The sequence below is a fragment of the Simochromis diagramma genome, unplaced genomic scaffold (assembly GCF_900408965.1).
Source record: "Simochromis diagramma unplaced genomic scaffold, fSimDia1.1 OVJJ01000123.1, whole genome shotgun sequence".
Lineage (NCBI taxonomy): Eukaryota > Metazoa > Chordata > Actinopteri > Cichliformes > Cichlidae > Simochromis > Simochromis diagramma.
This window is the reverse complement of record NW_024386778.1, coordinates 5,396,378-5,417,559: the sequence shown is the minus strand read 5'-3', so window position 1 is coordinate 5,417,559 and position 21,182 is coordinate 5,396,378. Positions and strand designations below refer to the sequence as shown.

The 21,182-nt window shown below is 40.6% G+C and overlaps 1 protein-coding gene across 9 annotated transcripts in view; it reads left to right on the top strand.

Annotated features, from left to right (window-relative positions):
* Positions 1–21,182, top strand: part of LOC120721877 (HMG box transcription factor BBX) — a 40,881-nt gene that overhangs the window by 14,562 nt on the left and 5,137 nt on the right. For 6 of the 9 annotated variants that reach the window (XM_040012523.1, XM_040012551.1, XM_040012530.1 and 3 more), the window contains 8 exons: positions 1,361–1,441; positions 2,401–2,466; positions 13,259–14,096; positions 14,177–14,309; positions 16,851–17,002; positions 17,680–17,769; positions 18,118–18,312; positions 20,868–21,057. In XM_040012523.1, coding sequence (XP_039868457.1) covers positions 1,361–1,441; positions 2,401–2,466; positions 13,259–14,096; positions 14,177–14,309; positions 16,851–17,002; positions 17,680–17,769; positions 18,118–18,312; positions 20,868–21,057 — 1,745 coding nt within the window. The remainder of the gene's footprint in view (positions 1–1,360; positions 1,442–2,400; positions 2,467–13,258; positions 14,097–14,176; positions 14,310–16,850; positions 17,003–17,679; positions 17,770–18,117; positions 18,313–20,867; positions 21,058–21,182) is intronic. The other 3 variants (XM_040012565.1, XM_040012561.1, XM_040012572.1) reach the window with 3 other exon arrangements.

The following is a 21,182-nucleotide window of genomic DNA, read 5'->3' as shown; positions in this document are numbered from 1 at the left end:
TACCAAAAGTCAAATGTCATAGCTGGCAGTGATGTCACTTCCAAGTTAAATGTGTTCCATTAGGAAAAGCAATAAAAGAGGATATCTTTGCTTTAAGCAAGGCAGAGACATTCATTTATCATTAGCAATAAAACCCAAAGCCAGCCCAAAAACACTGCTTCAGCATTTTCATGGATAGGGTTGTCACAAATAATAATGGATTGGATTTATATAGCGCTTTTCAAGGCACCCAAAGCGCTTTACAATGCCACTATTCATTCACTCTCGCATTCACACACTGGAGGAGGCAGCTACGGTTGTAGCCACAGCTGCCCTGGGGCAGACTGACAGAAGCGAGGCTGCCATATCGCGCCATCGGCCCCTCTGGTCAACACCAGTAGGCGGTAGGGTAAAGTGACCTGCCCAAGGACACAACAACCAGGACAGAGAGCCCGGGGATCGAACCGGCGACAGATGCGCTTCCCAACCCCCTGAGCCACGGTCGCCCCAAACAAATACACAACAGTAGTCATACAGATTTAAAAAAGTTTCACAGTTTTACGACTGATAATGTGAAGTGAGTGATGATGGGGGCTTTTCTTCCTTTCTTTCTTTTCTTTAAGTCAAATTTGAATTGAGGGGGCTTTGCATTCCAAAATGGAAGCTGAGATTTCTGACTTCCCACTTGAAATGTGAAGCAGTATAATTTTAGGTGCACTGTGATAATGCACAAGTTCTCCAGTAGAGGGCCTTCAATACTAATATTTTTTTCATTACCCCAAAGCCATAAAAGGCTGATGAGGCGTTGTTGTCACCCAGCATTGACACCTGGGATGTTGATACAACAAGTCGAGTACGAGGAATGGTATGATTTTCAAATTGTTACCATGTACCATGTATATCCGATTGAAAATCATACCATTCCTTGTTGTATTGACAACCTAGGTGTCCATGCTGCGTGTGTGTGTGTATATTTGAAAGCACCTGACCCAGTCAGTGAAGGAAACCATTTACTGAATTTAATTTAAATATCTAGTTAATATTATTTGCTTTGCTGATTTATATTATTAATAGAAAAGGAAGTCAACTAATAGTAATGTACATACTAATATAGATTAAGTTGCATGTGGCGAATAAACTTTGAACTTGAACTTGAACTAAGTTGCATAGCAGTTTATACATTAGTCAAAAAATAAAACTTACTTTACCAACTCGGGTACTGGCATATTAGTGTTGCTCACATATAATTGCGTCATTAATTAGTTTTAAATTTATCTGATTAAAACGACAACTGTCTCGGGTTTGAGTTTTCGAAAAGTCATTTAATGCTGATGTGTTATTTAGTTTTATGTGTTTTTTACCCTCTTTATTTGATGCACAGATGTTTTCTGGGACAATACCAAACAGAGTGCCTGACATTTCTGAAAACAGGGTCCAGTCAGCCCTTTCACCAGTGGCTGAGGTAGGCTGAAATTTTAGTTCATGAAAGAGGTACCTATCATCATAACTAAGTCATTAGATGTGGGAGGAGTTACTCCAAAACACAAGAAAGTGCTCTGCATGGCCTAGAACTCAAAACCAGCCAGCAATACCACTGATTAATCACACGACTGAAAAATTTTAGGTCATCATTTTTCCAGAGATTACGATAATGTGAAAAAAATGAAAACATGTAGCACTTTTATTTTGCAGTGCTTCTTGTGTCATGGCAGGAGTCCTGACAGTGTTGCCACATGTCAATTCATCAAACGCATTTGGCTTTTTGAGAAATTGCCCCCAGTATTTACATAATTAATTACTTGTGATTAATTCCAAAAAACAAATGTATGTTTTTTTATTGCCCTAGACTCAAAGTCTGGACACAGATTACATGCTTTGGTCTCATGTTTATGCTTGAAAACCCTTCAATGTAGCTGAATTAACCTCCAAAGACCCGAACTCTTTCATGGCATGCCTTTTTAATTTCTCTTTGCTATTTGAGCTTTATACTGTTGATAGAACACTATAAAGTCACAATTGAATAATGATGTGCAAAACTCTTTATTTGGTGTCTGAACACAGCTGAATTTTTCCTGAGTATAAAAACAAAATGAGAAACAACAATTGTGCCCCTTTGAGCAATATGGCTCATTTGAAAGCCATTTGAAAGAGCAAAATGTAGTATTGTGGTCTAGACAACCCAAAATGTGATGTGCCCATATGTGGGTGCCAGGCCCTAGGACATTAAAACAATTCTGCAAAGAAGAGTAAACCAAACTGGTGATAACTGAGCATTCTCACCAGCAATGCTTGTTATTTCGAATGCTCTAGGTTTACTGTCAACACAGTTGTATTTGTTATTCGTAGTTGTTGTTGCTGAATATTAATGGTATCAGCAGAAAGCTGAACTGTGTGATCACACTTGTTACTGTGTGTTCACAGTCATCGCTGTCTGCAGCACCTGAAGGAAAGTTATGCAGACAGTCTGCTCTCTTCCAGCTTGCTGAGGTAAGAATTTTCATAGTATAATTGAGCAACCAAACTGGACTTCGTTTGAAAACTGAAATACAGATGCAGCCAATTTTAATTGCCGTTCCCAGCTGACTGACAGAAAACTCTCAGTCAGTTCCTATCCAGTTATCAATTGCTAGGAATCTCTCCTTCTCCTGTGATGTTTCTGCTTCTCAATAGGAACACCTCTATTATTCATTTGCTGTGTTACCAAGAGGTGGCAGTTTCTTCACAAAAACTTTGACTTGTAAAGCTTTAAACTGTCTTGATAGCTTTCATGCTAAAATATTTCGACCTACACTTATTAAAAATTACATTTTACTAATATAAAATAGATGACTTGAATTTTTTAAGACATTGAGATTTATTAAGAGTAAACGATGCACTGCAAAACAACAAAACCATTCACAGTAAATATCCTTCCATCCATTTCAATCTAATCAATAATTAGATAACATTTAATAAAAATAAAGAAAAAATATTTTTGCACACAAATATCCTTGTGCTATAGATTCAAAAGCAAATGTGGTTTGTGTTTTTAACTGGTAGAATTTAATTTTTCATTTATTGTTTCCTATGTTGTACCTGTTCAGATTTCTTTTTGAACAGGTACAACAGGAAGTGTGATCTACATATCCATCTACATCCATTTTCATATTATTTCCCTCTGTGTGTGTGTGTGTGTGTGTGTGTGTGTGTGTGTGTGTATTAGGGGTGGGCGATATAAACGATATACGATAGAAACGATATAAATTTGGCCAAATTTGACTATATCGCTCTATCGCGATAGCGCATGTTGATGATGTCATCAAGCTGTGCCTGTTTTGGTCGAAAGCATCACAGCGGCTAAAACCATTATCATCTGCAAATTATGCCGGGCGACAGTCATAGCAAAGAGATGAAGCACTTTTGAAATATGGGGAAAGCCAAAAAGTGCGCTTCCTCCACTTCCGTAACATTGATTCATTAATGTTGATTTCTCTTGCAGCTGTTCTGTTCCCATGTTGTTGCAGTATATTAATAACTAACCTTGTATTGTGGATGAATAATCTCAGTTGTTCTCCTGACTGAAGTTTGCCCCGTGTATAGCATCCTGCTATGCGATTGCATTTGTCCCTGACCACCAGAATCCCTCACGTTAACTTTTATCGAGTGAAAAAAAAGTTGGCATTCATCCTCCAGCTTCACTGTGCTAATGTTATGCTAACATAGCTGTGTGGTTAGCAATCACGTAGGACAACATTATATACCAGGTAGTCCAACTTCAGTAACCCTGCAAACGCCACTGCTGTTTAGTTTTCTGTCTTCATTTATGTTGGAAGTGATAGCAGAGCTGTACGTTTGAATTAGTTTCAAAAATCTATCAGTCAGAACATGGTATGAAATGTTTAGGTGTAAACTAGCGAGCTAACTTCCTGTTAACTTCTAACTCCATTAAATTTAATAAATTCTGTTTTCATGGATGTAAAACTTAATTGTTACACCCGATAAAGCAGCAATGCTGATGATTTTATTAAAGATTAAAGAATTTAGACCGTTTTTAACTCTTAGTGTTCGTTTGACTTTGGGACCTGAAGTGGACAGAGTTTTGGACCCAGATTACTCCGAGAAGCTCCCTCACTACGGCAGCCGTAATGCTGTGACAATCCATCAAGCAGTGCAGCTTACCAAAGTTGTACTAAAACATTTTTTAACAGATTTCTGCAGCCAAAATCGGTTCCAGGTCTGTAAGCACAACCAGAATTCATACATAAGGCACACTCAATTTTTGAGAAAATTAAAAGATTTTAAGTATGCTTTATAGTGTGGAAAATACGTTATACAGAAGAAAAGGATATATCGTGATATATATCGTTACCGCACATGCTTCAAATTATATCGCGATATGAATTTTAGGCCATGGCCATATTGCCCAGCCCTAGTGTGTGTGTGTGTGTGTGTATATATATATATATATATATATATATATATATATATTTCCCCAGTTGACCCTGTGGGCGGTTTATCCTTCAAGCTCGGGTCCTCTACCAGAGGCCTGGGAGCTTGAGGGTCCTGTGCAGTATCTTAGCTGTTCCCAGGACTGCGCTCTTCTGGACAGAGATCTCCGATGTTGTTCCCGGGATCTGCTGGAGCCACTCGCCTAGCTTGGGAGTCACTGCACCTAGTGCTCCGATTACCACTGGGACCACCGTCACCTTCACCCTCCACATCCTCTTGAGCTCTTCTCTGAGCCCTTGGTATTTCTCGAGCTTCTCGTGTTCCTTCTTCCTGATGTTGCTGTCATTCGGAACCGCTACATCGATCACTACGGCCGTCTTCTTCTGTTTGTCTACCACCACTATGTCCGGTTGGTTAGCCACCACCATTTTGTCCGTCTGTATCTGGAAGTCCCACAGGATTTTAGCTCGGTCATTCTCCATCACCCTTGGGGGCATCTCCCATTTTGACCTCGGGACTTCCAGGTTATACTCGGCACAGATGTTCCTGTACACTATGCCGGCCACTCGGTTATGGCGTTCCATGTATGCCTTGCCTACTAGCATCTTGCACCCTGCTGTTATGTGCTGGATTGTCTCTGGAGCATCTTTACACAGCCTGCACCTGGGGTCTTGCCTGGTGTGATAGACCCCAGCCTCTATGGATCTTGTAGTCAGAGCTTGTTCCTGTGCTGCCATGATTAGTGCTTCCGTGCTGTCTTTCAGTCCAGCTTTGTCCAGCCACTGGTAGGATTTCTGGATATCAGCCACCTTCTCTATTTGCCGGTGGTACATACCGTGCAGGGGCCTGTCCTTCCATGATGGTTCCTTGTCTCCCTCCATTTTTTTGGGTTTCTGCTGCCTGAGGTATTCACTGAGCACGCTGTCAGTTGGGGCCATCTTCGTGATGTATTCGTGGATGTTCCTTGTCTCATCCTGGACTGTGGTGCTGACACTCACCAGTCCCCGGCCCCCTTCCTTCCGCTTTGCGTACAGCCTTAGAAATCAGAATCAGAAATCAGAAAGGGTTTTATTGCCAAATGTTGAGCAGGTTTACAACATTAGGAAATTGCTGCGGTGCTTCAGTGCAAACATACTGTCATAAATTACGCTTAAATAGACATGAAAAAAAATAAATAAATAAATAAAAATAAGAATAAGAATTAAAAGTGCTAAGTAGATAGATATATACATGAGTGCAGGTGGTGATCAATGTGAAACATGGAATGATGCAGTGAACACAGCGTAGGGTCATGTGTTAGTGGTGGGAACAGTCATAGAATGCTGGACTTGGGGTGAAACCCTCCATGCATGGTAAGGAGCTTTCTTGTCTTGATGTCAGTAGCTTCTATCTCCTCCTTTGGCCAGCCTATTACCCCAGCAGGGTACCTGATCACGGGCAAGGGCGTAGGTGTTGATGGCCCGGATCTTGTTCTTACTGTTCAGCTGACTCCTCAGGACTTGCCTGACCCTCTGCAGGTACTTGGTGGTTGCAGCTTTCCTAGCGGCCTCTTCACGGTTCCCATTCGCCTGCGGGATCCCCAGGTACTTGTAACTGTCCTCTATGGTATTTATGTGTGTATATATATATATATATATACATACATACATACATACATTGGTGGTCTCAGGATCTCATCTCTGCTTTTCGCAGATGATGTGGTTCTGTTGGCTTCATCAGGAACAGTTGGCAGCCGAGTGTGAAGCAGTGGGAATAAGAATCGGCACCTCCAAATCTGAGGCCATGGTCCTCAGCCGGAAAAGGGTGGAGTGCCCATTTCGGGTAAGGGACGAGACCCTGCCCCAAGTGGACAAGTTTAAGTATCTCAGGGTCTTGTTCAGTACCCGGAATGGGGATAGTGAGCTGAGCGTAAAAGCGAAGCTCTCAATTCAGTGGTTCCCAATTGCGGTTTATTTCACACCTCAAACATTTAGTAAACAATTAAGCAAATACAAGTAAACTGCAATAAATTACAGGTAGTAATAAAATACACTACTAACTCTTTTACGCTACGTCTACACCTACAGGGTATTTTTGAAAACACAGCTGTTTCTATGCGTTTGTTCCTTTCGTCCACACGTAAACGGCGTTTCGACTCACCAAACACGGAGATTTTTTTCAAAACTCCTTTTTTGCGTTTACGTGTGGACGAGGAATACAGAAAGTGGTCATGTAACATCAAAGGTATGTGCCTTTTTTTCACGTCACGCTGTGCGCCACGTTATTGTTTACATGAGATGAATTGCAAATAGAGATAAAATACTGTAATCTTACTATCTTCAGTTTTTACACGCTTACATATACACACGCAGTTACTGTCCCTCCATTTAGAAAGGCAGAGGCGTCACAGTGTAATTATTTTATGTGTAGTTGTTTTTTTTCCTGTGTAATAATATTCAACATTGCTATGAATACATTATTCAAAAAATGACTCTCTGTGCAAAATGGGTTCAAAAACATAAACTGTGGGATGCTGTTTGTTCGTGATTTGGACAGGGGAATTAATCGTAGCAGGATCAGCCTGATATTATTTGTATCCCACTGTGACTTTACTGGATAAAGAGCAAAATTTCAGGAGTAGTTATTCATTATAAGAAGTGTTTGTGAACTAAAAATCAAGAATGTGGGATACTGTTTGTCTGTGATTTGGAGAGCCCAGCGCATGCTCCCGACGCAGGGAAAACCAATTCTGCAGGGGAGACCTACCTTGGCACTTGTGCAGGTGAAGCCAAGGGGAAGATATGCTTCACCATATTTTCTAGTCTTTGGCTTGGAAGGAAGTTGGTTTGGAAACACATTTGGCGATGCTTCATATCCTGCTTTGCATTTGTGTGGAAGCCCCGTCAAAAACCTGTCCATTACGCTAGCAGTGTCCAAATGTTCTTTTTTTTTTTCTCTCTCTCTTTTCATACCGCGCGCCCCCCACTAGGGGGCTGGCCCCACACTTTGGGAACCTCTGTCTCAATTTACTGGTCGATCTACGCCCCTACCCTCACCTATGGTCACGAGCTGTGGGTAGTGACCGAAAGAACGAGATCGCGAATACAAGCGGAGGAAATGAGCTTCCTCCGAAGGGTGGCTGGCCTCTCCCTTAGAGATAGGGTGAGAAGTTTGGCCATCCGGGAAGGGCTCAGAGTAGAGCCGCTGCTCCTCCGCATCAAAAGGAGCCAGCTGAGGTGGTTCGAGCATCTGACAAGGGGGCATCCTTGTCAGATGGGCACCTCCTGGGTGAGGTTTTCCGGGCATGTCTCACCGGGAGGAGGCCCCGGGGCAGACCCAGGACACACTGGAGAGATTATATCTCTTGGCTGGCCTGGGAACGCCTTGGTGTTCTCAGGCTTGGTGCAACTGTAAAAAGTTGATAATCAGCATTTATCAGTGCATTTGTTCACTGTTTATTGAAACAGTTAAGTTAGTAAACATTTTACTAATATCTACAAAAGTACTTACCAGAAACTTCTCTTGAATATTGTTTTTGCTAGTCTCTTTATGAACACTATTAGGATTTTTATATAAAGAAATATGTAAACTTAGCAAACTAAAATGAAAAGAATTTAAAGAAAATTGTACAAATATTTGATCAGTGACAACAGATAGACAAGACCCTTTACATTTACACAAAATAATAGCAAAAACCTGAACCATTTGATTAAAAACAACAAATGAGACTGTCACGATCTGGTTACAGGGACTCAAACGCAGAGTGGTTAGGTGTCTCCAAGGTGTAGTTTATTTACAGTGCCAGTGCAATATATGTACAGTGAAGAAATCCAAAACTCCGGGGAATCACAGGGTAGCTCTCTCACACTCGCTCACGTCTTCTTTGCTCACACTCACACACGTTCACACGGCAGGGAGGTCGCAGGTCCGGGGGGGGAAGATCTGAGGCAGAAGAGAAGGAAAGTCACCAACTAATCACAAATCACGAATTATGAAGCACAAGTCCACAGGAGCTGTGAGAACACTAACGTCAATAGTACAATCATCCAGCGACGAGAGGATCTGTGTTCCAGCCTCAAATAGTGCTCCCGGTGATGACAGGTGATTGTTGTCAGGTGTGTGTGTGGGCCAAGGGCGGGAGCCCACAGTGAGCTCCGCCCAGGCAGAGAGGGAGAGAACAGAAACAGCAAATGTAGCCTTGTGGGGCCGACCGGGCAGGCACGGAGACCATGACAGAGACAGCCTGTCACATATTCCTCTCCTTTCCACTACACAGACTCAAGCTTACTCAGAGAACTTGTGATATTATCTAGATGAACTATTGCAGTCTGAACCCACAGTGAGTTGACTTCACAACTGTGCTTCACTGAGTGGCTATCTGGCAGCAACATAAGCACATTTTATATTTACTGACATTTTATAAAATGAAGTTTATTCAGCTGACTAAGAAACACATTTTCCTTTTTCTTGGAAATGATGTGTGCTCTTTGTGATGATTTTCTTTTTTTATCGTAAAAGGTATGCGACTGAGGTCTATAGCTTTCAGAACTTGTCTTTGATTGATTTCTTTAGCACTTTAGCAATCCAGTGACAGTTGTTAGTATTTCCGCTGCTTCCCAGCAAACAATAAATGGTGATAATTAATTTGTCAAAACTTATTTCCTGAATTATAAATACATAATGGTTTAAAAGAATGCCTATGTTGCTGCCATGGGGCAACTCGATTTAATGCAGTAACCTGAACTGTCCATCAAAGTGATTGACACATTAGGAGTTCACATTAGGAGCCTCGCTTTCTTTGGGCTTTGCCTCCAAGCAGTCAAAAGTCAGTTGATTTGAGCAAGCAGTATTTCTCTCTGAGCTCAAAGAGCAAACCACAAGAGCGTGAAACTATAGCAGCACATGCACATGGCTGCTGAATTCTACCTGCACAGGCTGTTGAATTTATGCACGTTTTGCAATGAATACCTCGTCCATGAAATGGACACAGAAGACAACACAGCATCCGTACTGCTACCATCAGCATTTTACTGCAGATGTCAAGACATCTTAGTTTTCTTAACAAAAAGAGGCGACTTTTCCATTTTTGTATAGTTAGACACCAGTCTAAGTTGTTATCTAGGTGTAAACCTAATATTTTGTTACTACCTCTACATCCACTCCATTAACATGCTGGGGAGGGGGCCTGAAACTTGGTAAATCTACTATTATTTACATTTCATTTGTCTTAGAGATGTTCAGTATGAGGTAGCTTTTGTGACTGAATGTTGAATTAAGAAGAACAATTATTTGAGGGCTTTTATTTTGAAATTAAAAATCAGACCGATATGATACTGACTGAATACCACTGTGAGCATGTACAGTGGCTTGCAAAAGTATTCTGTCCCCTTGAACTCTTCCACATTTTGTCACATTACAGCCACAAACATGAATCAATTTTATTGGAATTCCACGTGAAAGACCAACACAAAGTGGTGTACACGTGAGAAGTGGAACGAAAATCATACATGATTCCAAACATTTTTTTTTACAAATAAATAACTGCAAAGTGGGGTGTGCGTAATTATTCAGCCCCCTGAGTCAATACCACCTTTTGCTGCAATTACAGCTGCCAGTCTTTTAGGGTATGTCTCTACCAGCTTTGCACATCTAGAGACTGAAATCCTTGCCTATTCTTCTTTGCAAAACAGCTCCAGCTCAGTCAGATTAGATGGACAGCGTTTGTGAACAGCAGTTTTCAGATCTTGCCACAGTTTCTCGATTGGATTTAGATCTGGACTTTGACTGGGCCATTCTAACACATAGATATGTTTTGTTTTAAACCATTTCATTGTTGCCCTGGCTTTATGTTTAGGGTTGTTGTCCTGCTGGAAGGTGAACCTCCGTCCCAGTCTCAAGTCTTTTGCAGACTCCAAGAGGTTTTATTCCAAGATTGCCCTGTATTTGGCTCCATCCATCTTCCCATCAACTCTGACCAGCTTCCCTGTCCCTGCTGAAGAGAAGCACCCCCAGAGCGTGATGCTGCCACCACCATATCTGACAGTGGGGATGGTGTGTTCAGAGTGATGTGCAGTGTTAGTTTTCCGCCACACATAGCGTTTTGCATTTTGGTCTCATCTGACCAGAGCAGCTTCTTCCACATGTTTGCTGTGTCCCCCACATGGCTTGTGGCAAACTGCAAACAGGACTTCTTATGGTTTTCTGTTAACAATGGCTTTCTTCTTGCCACTCTTCCATAAAGGCCAACTTTGTGCAGTGCACGACTAATAGTTGTCCTATGGACAGATTCCCCCACCTGGGCTGTAGATCTCTGCAGCTCATCCAGAGTCACCATGGGCCTTTTGGCTGCATTTCTGATCAGCGGCCTGTGAGTTTAGGTGGACGGCCTTGTCTTGGTACAGTTGTGCCATAGTCCTTCCATTTTTGAATGATCGCTTGAACAGTGCTCCGTGAGATGTTGAAGGCTTGGGAAATCTTTTTGTAGCCTAAGCCTGCTTTAAATTTCTCAATAACTTTATCCCTGACCTGTCTGGTGTGTTCTTTGGACTTCATGGTGTTGTTGCTCCCAGTATTCTCTTAGACAACCTCTGAGGCCGTCACAGAGCAGCTGTATTTATACTGACATTAGATTAGACACAGGTGCACTCTATTTAGTCATTAGCACTCATCAGGCAATGTCTATGGGCAACTGACTGCACTCAGACCAAAGGGGGCTGAATAATTACGCACACCCCACTTTTCAGTTATTTATTTGTAAAGAATGTTTGGAATCATGTATGATTTCCGTTCCACTTCTCAAGTGTACACCACTTTTTATTGGTCTTTCACGTGGAATTCCAATAAAATTGATTCATGTTTGTGGCTGTAATGTGACAAAATGTGGCAAAGTTCAAGGGGGCCGAATACTTTTGCAAGCCACTGTATACTGTTAAAGTGATATTATTATGTATAAGCTCCATTTCCTTTTAGTAACATTCAAAACTGACCTGACTTGATGGCAGAAATCCTCAAGATGTTTCACAATGCACCATATCTGAACAACCACTAAAACAAAAAGAGCAAAATAGTTTGGGAAATACAAAGAAGAAGACTGTTTTTGTAACATATAATAATTAGTTATTTACAGTTAAACTTATATTTGAGTTTTTTATATGGAAACCTTTAGAGTTCAATAATATTTCTAATCTTTTATGTTAAGAAACATTAATAAGCAATAACTGCAGACCGTCACTGTCTGCCTTTTGGCTCAACTTGAACAACTTTCAGTTTATATTTGCTACAAACATAAAAACAAAACTACACCGACAAACATGTATCTTCTTTTAGCTTTTCTCCTGTTACTATAATGATCATGGCATATATACATATACCTCTTTATACCATCTCACCTCCTTAATGGGTGTGCCAATCATTGCCATACATACAGCATTAATTAACATCTATATGTTTTTGTTATGGTAAATGGGCTGGTTTTTACACGCTGCTTTTCTACTTTACTTGAGCACTGAAAGCACTTTAAACAACATGTCACATTCACACAAACACATTTTTTTCTTTGCCTAAGTGCTTTCTGTCTAGCATTCAAACACATTCACTCTCAGATGGATACATTGGAGAGCAATTTGGGGTTCAGTCTCTTGCCCAAGGATACTTTGGCATGCAGGCTGGGGCAGTCAGGGATTGAACCACCAACCTTCCAACCAGCTGTATTGTAAATGCTATTTCTTCTGATTTTCATATTCATCATCCATCTGCAAACGCACTGTTATGTCCTCAGTTTGCATTTGTTACTGTCATGTCTGAGTGTGGGCAGGCAGGAAGGGAGGACCCAAAATGCAGGACTCACTGAGGCGGAAGTAATTCAAAACACACACCTTTATTGCTGGTAAGAAGCAGAACAGAAAAACACTAACTAAACTGGAAGAACGGAATAAGTAGGCAGGAAGGCTGGCTGGCAAACGGAGCACACAGAGGAAGCGAGGTTGAACAGACGTTAACGATGCGACACCGAGTAGGGGAAGACACAGACACTAAATACAAGAGGTGAACGGAGCAAAGAGGAAACAGCTGGGAGACACGGCTGACGTTGATTACACTGACGAGACAGGGAGAGCACAAAGCTGAATGCACTGACAAAGGGCACAGACCTACAAAATAAAACAGGAAGCACACGCCAGACAGAGACAGACTCGTAAACGGGCATAATGACGTCATGGACAAACAGAGGGACATACGGGCAGAGAAGACTAAGCACAGGCAACCTAAACCAAACATAAGGGCAAGATAACAAAACCTAAACCAGAAATAATCATCATCAACATCATCATCAGATAACTAAAGAATCAGAATATAATTGTAATCAAAACAGTATCACCAGAGAATAACTAATCCATAATGCAAAATAAACCAAAACATAAGAAACTCAAAATACTGGGTCGACCCGACCCAGGACCGTGACAGTTACATGTGTCACTTTAAATGTACTTTGCCAGTACATAACATAACAGTCACCACTAAATACGAAATGAAGAACTTACAAAAGCATCACTGGCCTATATACACAAATAATTGTTTTAAAGACAGGTTGGGCATTATGAGTCCATGACAATTATAGAAGACGTTAATACATTTAAATGCATGATAGCATGCAGTAAATAAAATGACTACATCACTGATGGGTAATTTTGTTACTGTCATAAACCAGGCAAAGACACGGTACTGTCATTTTAAGGGGCTGTATCTTTAAATGTTAGACTTCATTGATAGGCATGAGGAAATGATAATATTTGAGAGGGAAAAACTGCTGTTGGTGGTATTTGAGTGAACTGTTGCCAGTCTTTGTCTTTGATTTAAGCTTTTCTGTTCCAAATAGATGTGTTTAGCATCTGAAGCTGGAAAAATGGACACAGTTGCATCTCAGCCAGAAGACAGCTCCTCCACAGACCCTCTCCAACAAACTGCTATCAAGCCAGAGGTCAAGGAGGAGAGAGCAGACACTGACCTTTCCCCTGCCTCTCCTCACAAAGCAGCACTCTTACCTTCGCTCTACTCTCTCACGTCTACCTCCACTAATGCCATTCTCCCACAATTCAGCAGCCAAAATGCACTTGTCAAAAAAAAAGGTAAGAAAAGAGACGTGACAAAGTCAAATGACAATGATGAGAGCCGGTGTTCATCAAAGAAAGTTATAAAGAAGGCTAACCCTTCAGAAAGCCTGGACAGTGTATTCAGTACAATCGAGTCAGTGGCAAAAGGGGTCTGTTTGGACACAGAGGAAAAGTCCAAGAAGAAGGATGACAATTGTCTTAGTGGTGGGTTGCCCAAAAAGAAGAGTAAGCCGAAAATCAAGAGCTTTGTCAAAGATGAAGAGGAGATGGATGACAGCAGTGGGCAGAGTGGACAGCACAGCTCCCCTGAGGTAGAAATCAAAGAAAAGTTGTCTGATATTGGCTCCAGGACAGAAGCAGCAAACGTGGAAAGCACTGATTTCCAAGGACAGACAATAGAACCCCATAAGTCCTCTTGCAATCATTCACTTGTTAATCTTGAAGAGCACGACAAAGGAAAGGAAAGGTCAAGTGATGCAACTTGTGAGTCTAACACTGAAAATCGTGGGTCCAGGAAATCGGAGCGAACCTGTAAAGGCGCCTTATATAAAACTCTGGTCTCTGAGGGAATGCTGACTTCACTGAGAGCCAATATTGACCGAGGTATCTATTTTGATTCAAGAACGATGTGACTGATACATGTAAGGGGCAGAATTTAATTCGTGTTTTGCAAATATCTGCAGGTAAAAGAGGTATTTTCCGTACGTCTGATCATGACGCTAACTGGAGTGATGACAGCTGGACAGTTTCACAGATAGGACCTAATTGTCCCAAGAAGCTCAAGAAGTCCAAGTCCAAAGACGAGTCTTCTCAGGGGTGAGTTGGCTTTTCTTACAGTCATTCTGAGGAATAGGAGTAAGTAACTAATCCTTCATTTTTAACCCAAGTATTATTCTCACTCTTGTGGCCCGTAGTAACTTGAAAATATAATTATATATAGATATATTTGTAATATTGGTCCCAGATAAAAAGAGAGGTCAATTGAGTCAAAGTTTGAAATAAACTTTTTGGGGGGGCGGGGGGTGTAATAATTTTGCCTGTATTTATACATCATATTAGCACTATTCCTTTTTGTGTGTATGTGTTTAGATTTCCTTTGGTGAATAATTAAAAGGTTTTAGAATATACAGGGAGTGCAGAATTATTAGGCAAGTTGTATTTTTGAGGAATAATTTTATTATTGAACAACAACCATGTTCTCAATGAACCCAAAAAACTCATTAATATCAAAGCTGAATGTTTTTGAAGTAGCTTTTAGTTTGTTTTTAGTTTTAGCTATTTTAGGGGGATATCTGTGTGTGCAGGGTGACTATTACTGTGCATAATTATTAGGCAACTTAACAAAAAACAAATATATACCCATTTCAATTATTTATTTTTACCAGTGAAACCAATATAACATCTCCACATTCACAAATATACATTTCTGACATTCAAAAACAAAACAAAAACAAATCAGCGACCAATATAGCCACCTTTCTTTGCAAGGACACTCAAAAGCCTGCCATCCATGGATTCTGTCAGTGTTTTGATCTGTTCACCATCAACATTGCGTGCAGCAGCAACCACAGCCTCCCAGACACTGTTCAGAGAGGTGTACTGTTTTCCCTCCTTGTAAATCTCACATTTGATGATGGACCACAGGTTCTCAATGGGGTTCAGATCAGGTGAACAAGGTGGCCATGTCATTAGTTTTTCTTCTTTTATACCCTTTCTTGCCAGCCACGCTGTGGAGTACTTGGACGCGTGTGATGGAGCATTGTCCTGCATGAAAATAATGTTTTTCTTGAAGGATGCAGACTTCTTCCTGTACCACTGCTTGAAGAAGGTGTCTTCCAGAAACTGGCAGTAGGACTGGGAGTTGAGCTTGACTCCATCCTCAACCCGAAAAGGCCCCACAAGCTCATCTTTGATGATACCAGCCCAAACCAGTACTCCACCTCCACCTTGCTGGCGTCTGAGTCGGACTGGAGCTCTCTGCCCTTTACCAATCCAGCCACGGGCCCATCCATCTGGCCCATCAAGACTCACTCTCATTTCATCAGTCCATAAAACCTTAGAAAAATCAGTCTTGAGATATTTCTTGGCCCAGTCTTGACGTTTCAGCTTGTGTGTCTTGTTCAGTGGTGGTCGTCTTTCAGCCTTTCTTACCTTGGCCATGTCTCTGAGTATTGCACACCTTGTGCTTTTGGGCACTCCAGTGATGTTGCAGCTCTGAAATATGGCCAAACTGGTGGCAAGTGGCATCTTGGCAGCTGCACGCTTGACTTTTCTCAGTTCATGGGCAGTTATTTTGCGCCTTGGTTTTTCCACACGCTTCTTGCGACCCTGTTGACTATTTTGAATGAAACGCTTGATTGTTCGATGATCACGCTTCAGAAGCTTTGCAATTTTGAGACTGCTGCATCCCTCTGCAAGATATCTCACTATTTTTGACTTTTCTGAGCCTGTCAAGTCCTTCTTTTGACCCATTTTGCCAAAGGAAAGGACGTTGCCTAATAATTATGCACACCTGATATAGGGTGTTGATGTCATTAGACCACACCCCTTCTCATTACAGAGATGCACATCACCTAATATGCTTAATTGGTAGTAGGCTTTCGAGCCTATACAGCTTGGAGTAAGACAACATGCATGAAGAGGATGATGTGGACAAAATACTCATTTGCCTAATAATTCTGCACTCCCTGTATATGTAATACTGACACACCTGTAATAGAATTCCTGTCTGGAATGCTTTTAGAGCAGCGGTCCCCAAACTTTTTTGCGCCACGGACCGGTTTATGCCCGACAATATTTTCACGGACCGGCCTTTAAGGTGTCGCGGATAAATACAACAAAATAAAACTAGTACCGGTACCGAAAAAAAAGAAGATTTATTCATAACACACGTGAAAAGACCCAGGAAAACCGAGTTAACGATAAAAACTATAACAAAATAACGCTGAAAACTGATAAAAACCCTGAAAACCATACATTTCACACCTGAGCCTCTACTCTCGCGGCCCGGTACCAAACGACTCACGGACTGGTACCGGTCCGAGGCCCGGGGGTTGGGGACCGCTGTTTTAGAGTGGTAATACATAAATGATATTTGTAGCTAATAGATTACACATATATAATAGTCAAGTATGTCGAGTATGCCATAATGAACCACTAAAATGGAAACCACACTCAACAGTTCATTGCACCTAAATTTTGTTGTGCAAGTAGTTGTAATGCCCATTCTTTCCCTGTGTCCAGTTTATTGTTCTGTGCTGGTGTATGAAGAATTTACAAGATCACTGACATTTGCCTTTTTTTTTTTTTAAAGCTTGTTAAGCTACCCTTTGTAAATCTCTGAAATTTACTTGTCAGCCTAGGTAAACTGGAGGAGGAGTTTGAGAAGAAGTTTAACAGCCTGCCACAGTATAGCCCGATGACCTTTGATAAAAAGGGCACTGCTGTTGCAAAAAAAAAGAAGTCCGACAGCACCACCATCCAAAGAGATGAGTCTAAGACCGGAAAAGGTAGGAACAAAGTTTGAGGTCCAGTCTACACTAGAATAAATAATGTGATACACATATGAGTGACAAATTAAAGAAACACTCAAATCCTCGGCCCCTGAAGATTTGGTGGATTTTGTTTGGGGGGTTTGTGTTCCCTTTGACTGAAGATTGAATGGTTACTGGATGTGGTCTCTTGAGGATCACGATATCCCAGTGTATAGGACACAACAGTTCACAACATTTCATTGGGTGATTAGATGAGGATTATTTGAATGACATTCTATGGCCTTCACAGTCATTGGACCGTACCCTAACTGAAGATTTGGCCCAGTTGTTAGACAGCAATTTCCACTGCCGGCATCAAAACATCTAACTATAAATATATTTTCGATCAATGTTTTAGACACCTATGGACATTAAGGCACTAAAGCTTGATGTTGAGTTTTTTTTATTAATTTGTCACCCATTTCTACACCCTCACTTATCATCCATAATCCACTCTATACCTGTTTATACAGTCCTGTTCAGGTACTAAGGACCAGTTCTCATTATGTATAAAAAAATAGAAACAAACCAAAGAAACCTTTGGACTCCATAACATTGAATTTCCATGATCTTCCTTTCTTTACCTATCTCTTTTTTTGTTGTTTTTGTTGTTTGTTTGTTTTTTTTGTTTTGTTTTTTTTTTGCTATATCAGGGCCATCTCAGAAAAAGACTACATTCCACAAGATTATTAGGACGAGATTGCACAAACAAAAAAAGGAGAAACCAGGTGCAGTGGAAAAAGGTGAAATAGATTGTTGATTTTTGCGCTTTATATAGCAGGTCCATGAACCATTTTCAAATTAAACTGAAACACAGGGGATGAAAATGTTCAAAAGTTACCTGTTTTTGTGATTTTTAAGTTATTGAACAAAACTGTAACTAAAGGACACAGGGGTTATCTGTGAAATACTCTGCAGAGAATTATTTGTAAACAGTATGCTTTTGTTTGGTCACAATGAATGATAAAATTGTAATCGTTAAGTCGTTGTTAAGAGGACTCAAATGTCTGTGCCGGTGATTTTCAGTTTTTTTTTTTATGTCTGTGCAATGGTCAAATGACTGAAACCATTGTGGTGATTGTGCTCCACAGCAGTGGGACAGACTGATTCCACACTGGATATAGGTTCGGAAGTCAAATTATGTGCTCCCGTTCCCATAATGTGCCCAGATGTCCAGGGCACTGCTAGCATGGAGATACTAGTTGGTAGCCAGAAACGAAAGGCAAGGAAGACTAAGATCACACACTTGGTGCGCACAGCACATGGCAGTGTGTCTCCAAGTGAGGGTGAGTAACGTCAGTATCCATTTTGTTTTTGCAGTTTAGCTCAATGAAAAATACATGAAAAAAATGTCATTTTGAAAGTGGCAGGTCCAACTTGATAGTCCAGAATTTGTCTTATGCTGATATTATATTTTAATTTATTTAATTAGTAAGGTACTCAGTCCACCCAGGCTGATATATTAAGGAAACTGGAACTAAAAGCTTATTAGCTTGTAGCAGCCTGATTAACATTGTCTGATAATTCTTGTATACAGTATCTTGGCATTAAACTGTAAATTGAAAATGGCAGCAATGTATTTCTCAAAGTCTCCGCAACTCTGAAAGTGTCCGTGTGGTCAACAACTGACACACATCATGCCGCTATCGTGTGACCCAATCAGAGATAGTCAGGGGCGGGACCTCTAAAATTGGCCGTGGTCCTGTAGTTGTCCCGTAGTCCTTTGTGTGTACATTTGAAAGTACAGGTGGAAGAGGGAGGTGAGTAGCTTGAATAAAGCGATATCAATTCATTAAATCCTGAATCAATTTTTAAATATAAATGTATTTTGCCAGAAACGCCAGAATCTCAGATTAAAGCTCTCAAAACTATTTCAACAACCACCAAACAGCAAATAAGAGCAGGTAAACGGATTCTGCACAAAGACGTAAACACAGAGCACTGACCCGACGCATCAGAATCAGCTTTCTCTTTCTTGGCTTTCTCACCCGATGGCACCTACACGGACACGTCTCTCTCCAACCAAAATTCACTGAACCAGCAGCAAAAGAAGATCTAAACTACGCTTCACATTTGATAAATATTGTCATTACTTCCCTCTGTCTTTTGCTGTTTTGCTTCCACCACGATAAAATCACACTTCATGCACAGCTCTCTCTCTCTCTGTGTACTTCAAGAACAGTTTTCCCATCTCAAATCTTTGTTTTTCGGCGTTATTTATTCGCTTATTACCCACCAGTCTACCGTTGTTTACAGCACTAATGGCTGCTGTCTTTTTTTTTTTTTTTTTTTTTTGGACTTGAATGTCCTCAGACAAGAAAGCCTAATTTCTGCTGTTCAATACTGTAGAAATTTATACTTTTTAAAATTATGCAGAATATTTTTAAGGTTATATGCTATAAAAAGCCAGGCCAGGAAAATCTCCTTCATGTTTTTCTGTGTTTTATTCTCAGTTACTTTGACACAAAGGCATCTGCTGTGATGTTCACACCTCTGATAAAGTCTCACATGTATCAGTACTGATAAATGATCAGAATTATAAACAGCCTTTTTGTGTTGTTCTTGTTAGTAAATGGTAAATCGACCAATTCTTTTTTCCAAAGGTTGATTCTGTTCATCTGGATGTAGCATTTTCAGATTCTGAAGATTTACTTAACTGGCTGATTGAGAATGCATCAAGTTATAGCGCTTTTCTACTCAGTCTGAGCACTCAACTTGTGCAGTCACCCAAACTCTTTTTCTAAGCTGTTTCTACATGCTTCCTGTGTAACAATCACACAGTCTTTTTTTGGCAGAGCTGAAATGCAGTGGAAATAGAATATTTAGTCATATGTTTAGTTTTATGGTAAAGAGGGACCACTGCATTTATGCAAACTGGCATAATAAAAACTGAATCCACAGACTTTGTGAAAACTAATAATTTTATTCTTAAATTTACCACTTTATTAGATAAACCTGCTTAACTTCTTGTTAATGCAAATATTTCAACAGCCAATCAAATGGCAGCAGTTTAAGCATGCAGAGATGGTTGAAGTTCAAACCTAACATCAGAATGAGGAAGAAAGCTAGTCTGAGTAATACTCAACTATTTCAGAAACAGATCTAATGGGATTTTCCTGCACAACAGTTTCCAGATTTTCAATAAAATCCAGTTTGTCTAGGCAAAAATGCCTTGTTTGTGCCAGAGGTCAGAGGGGAATGGCAGGTGAGTGTCTAAAATGTATCCAGCAGTTTGTATCTCACGTTTGGTATCGGCCACAATTTCATTGTACATGTACAAAAGGAATAAAGGGCTATTTTATTCTGTTCTACTCTGCTTAAAGCATTCTTCAGATAAAAGAATTAGCGAAAATATTCACGCACTCGTACTCTGACGGATGCATCAGGGGGAACTCGAGGTTCTCGCCCAAGGATACTCTTACACACAAACATAAGGAGCTGGGATTCAATCTACTGAAATTCCAGTCGGTAGATGACCCATTCTGCCACCTGAGTCACAGTATCCCCAAACATAAGTGTTTGAATATAGCTCCTTCCTTCTTAGTACACCCTTTGCTGTGATGTGTGATGCTACATGTGCTGTAGATAGTGAAAGAACTGAGTGAGAGCACATTTGACCAAATTCATTTCTACGTACCACAAGAATCAGCTAATATTTACTTATATGATCCAACCATTTCTACTTGTTGGTGGCACGATACACTCTGGCATCTCATGTCATGACGGTTTTTGGTAAAATTATTTTGAAACTTAATATGTGAGCAGAAACTATTAATGACATGTTCTGAAAAATATTCAGTTATGTTCCTGAGAATTGTACATATGTGCTTTGTTACTACAGAAGACAAAACAAGGGACCTGAACCAGGACCAGGATAAGAAGCCATTACCACAACAGAATTTATGCAATGAAATGGGGTGCTATAGTCACAGAGGAGAGGAGGCAGAAAGAAGCACCATATCACAAGAGCTGCCTGCCTTGTTCAGCTTGGCTGCCCTCGCTGAGGTTGCAGCCATGGAAAATATTCACAGGTAGAGACCGGTTACCGTATGCATGGACTTGGCTTGTGATTGTTATTCTTTTGCTAACACTTAAGGATTGTAATATACCAGAGATTAGTTAGGTTTTATTTATTGGGTCATTTTAATTAAGGTAG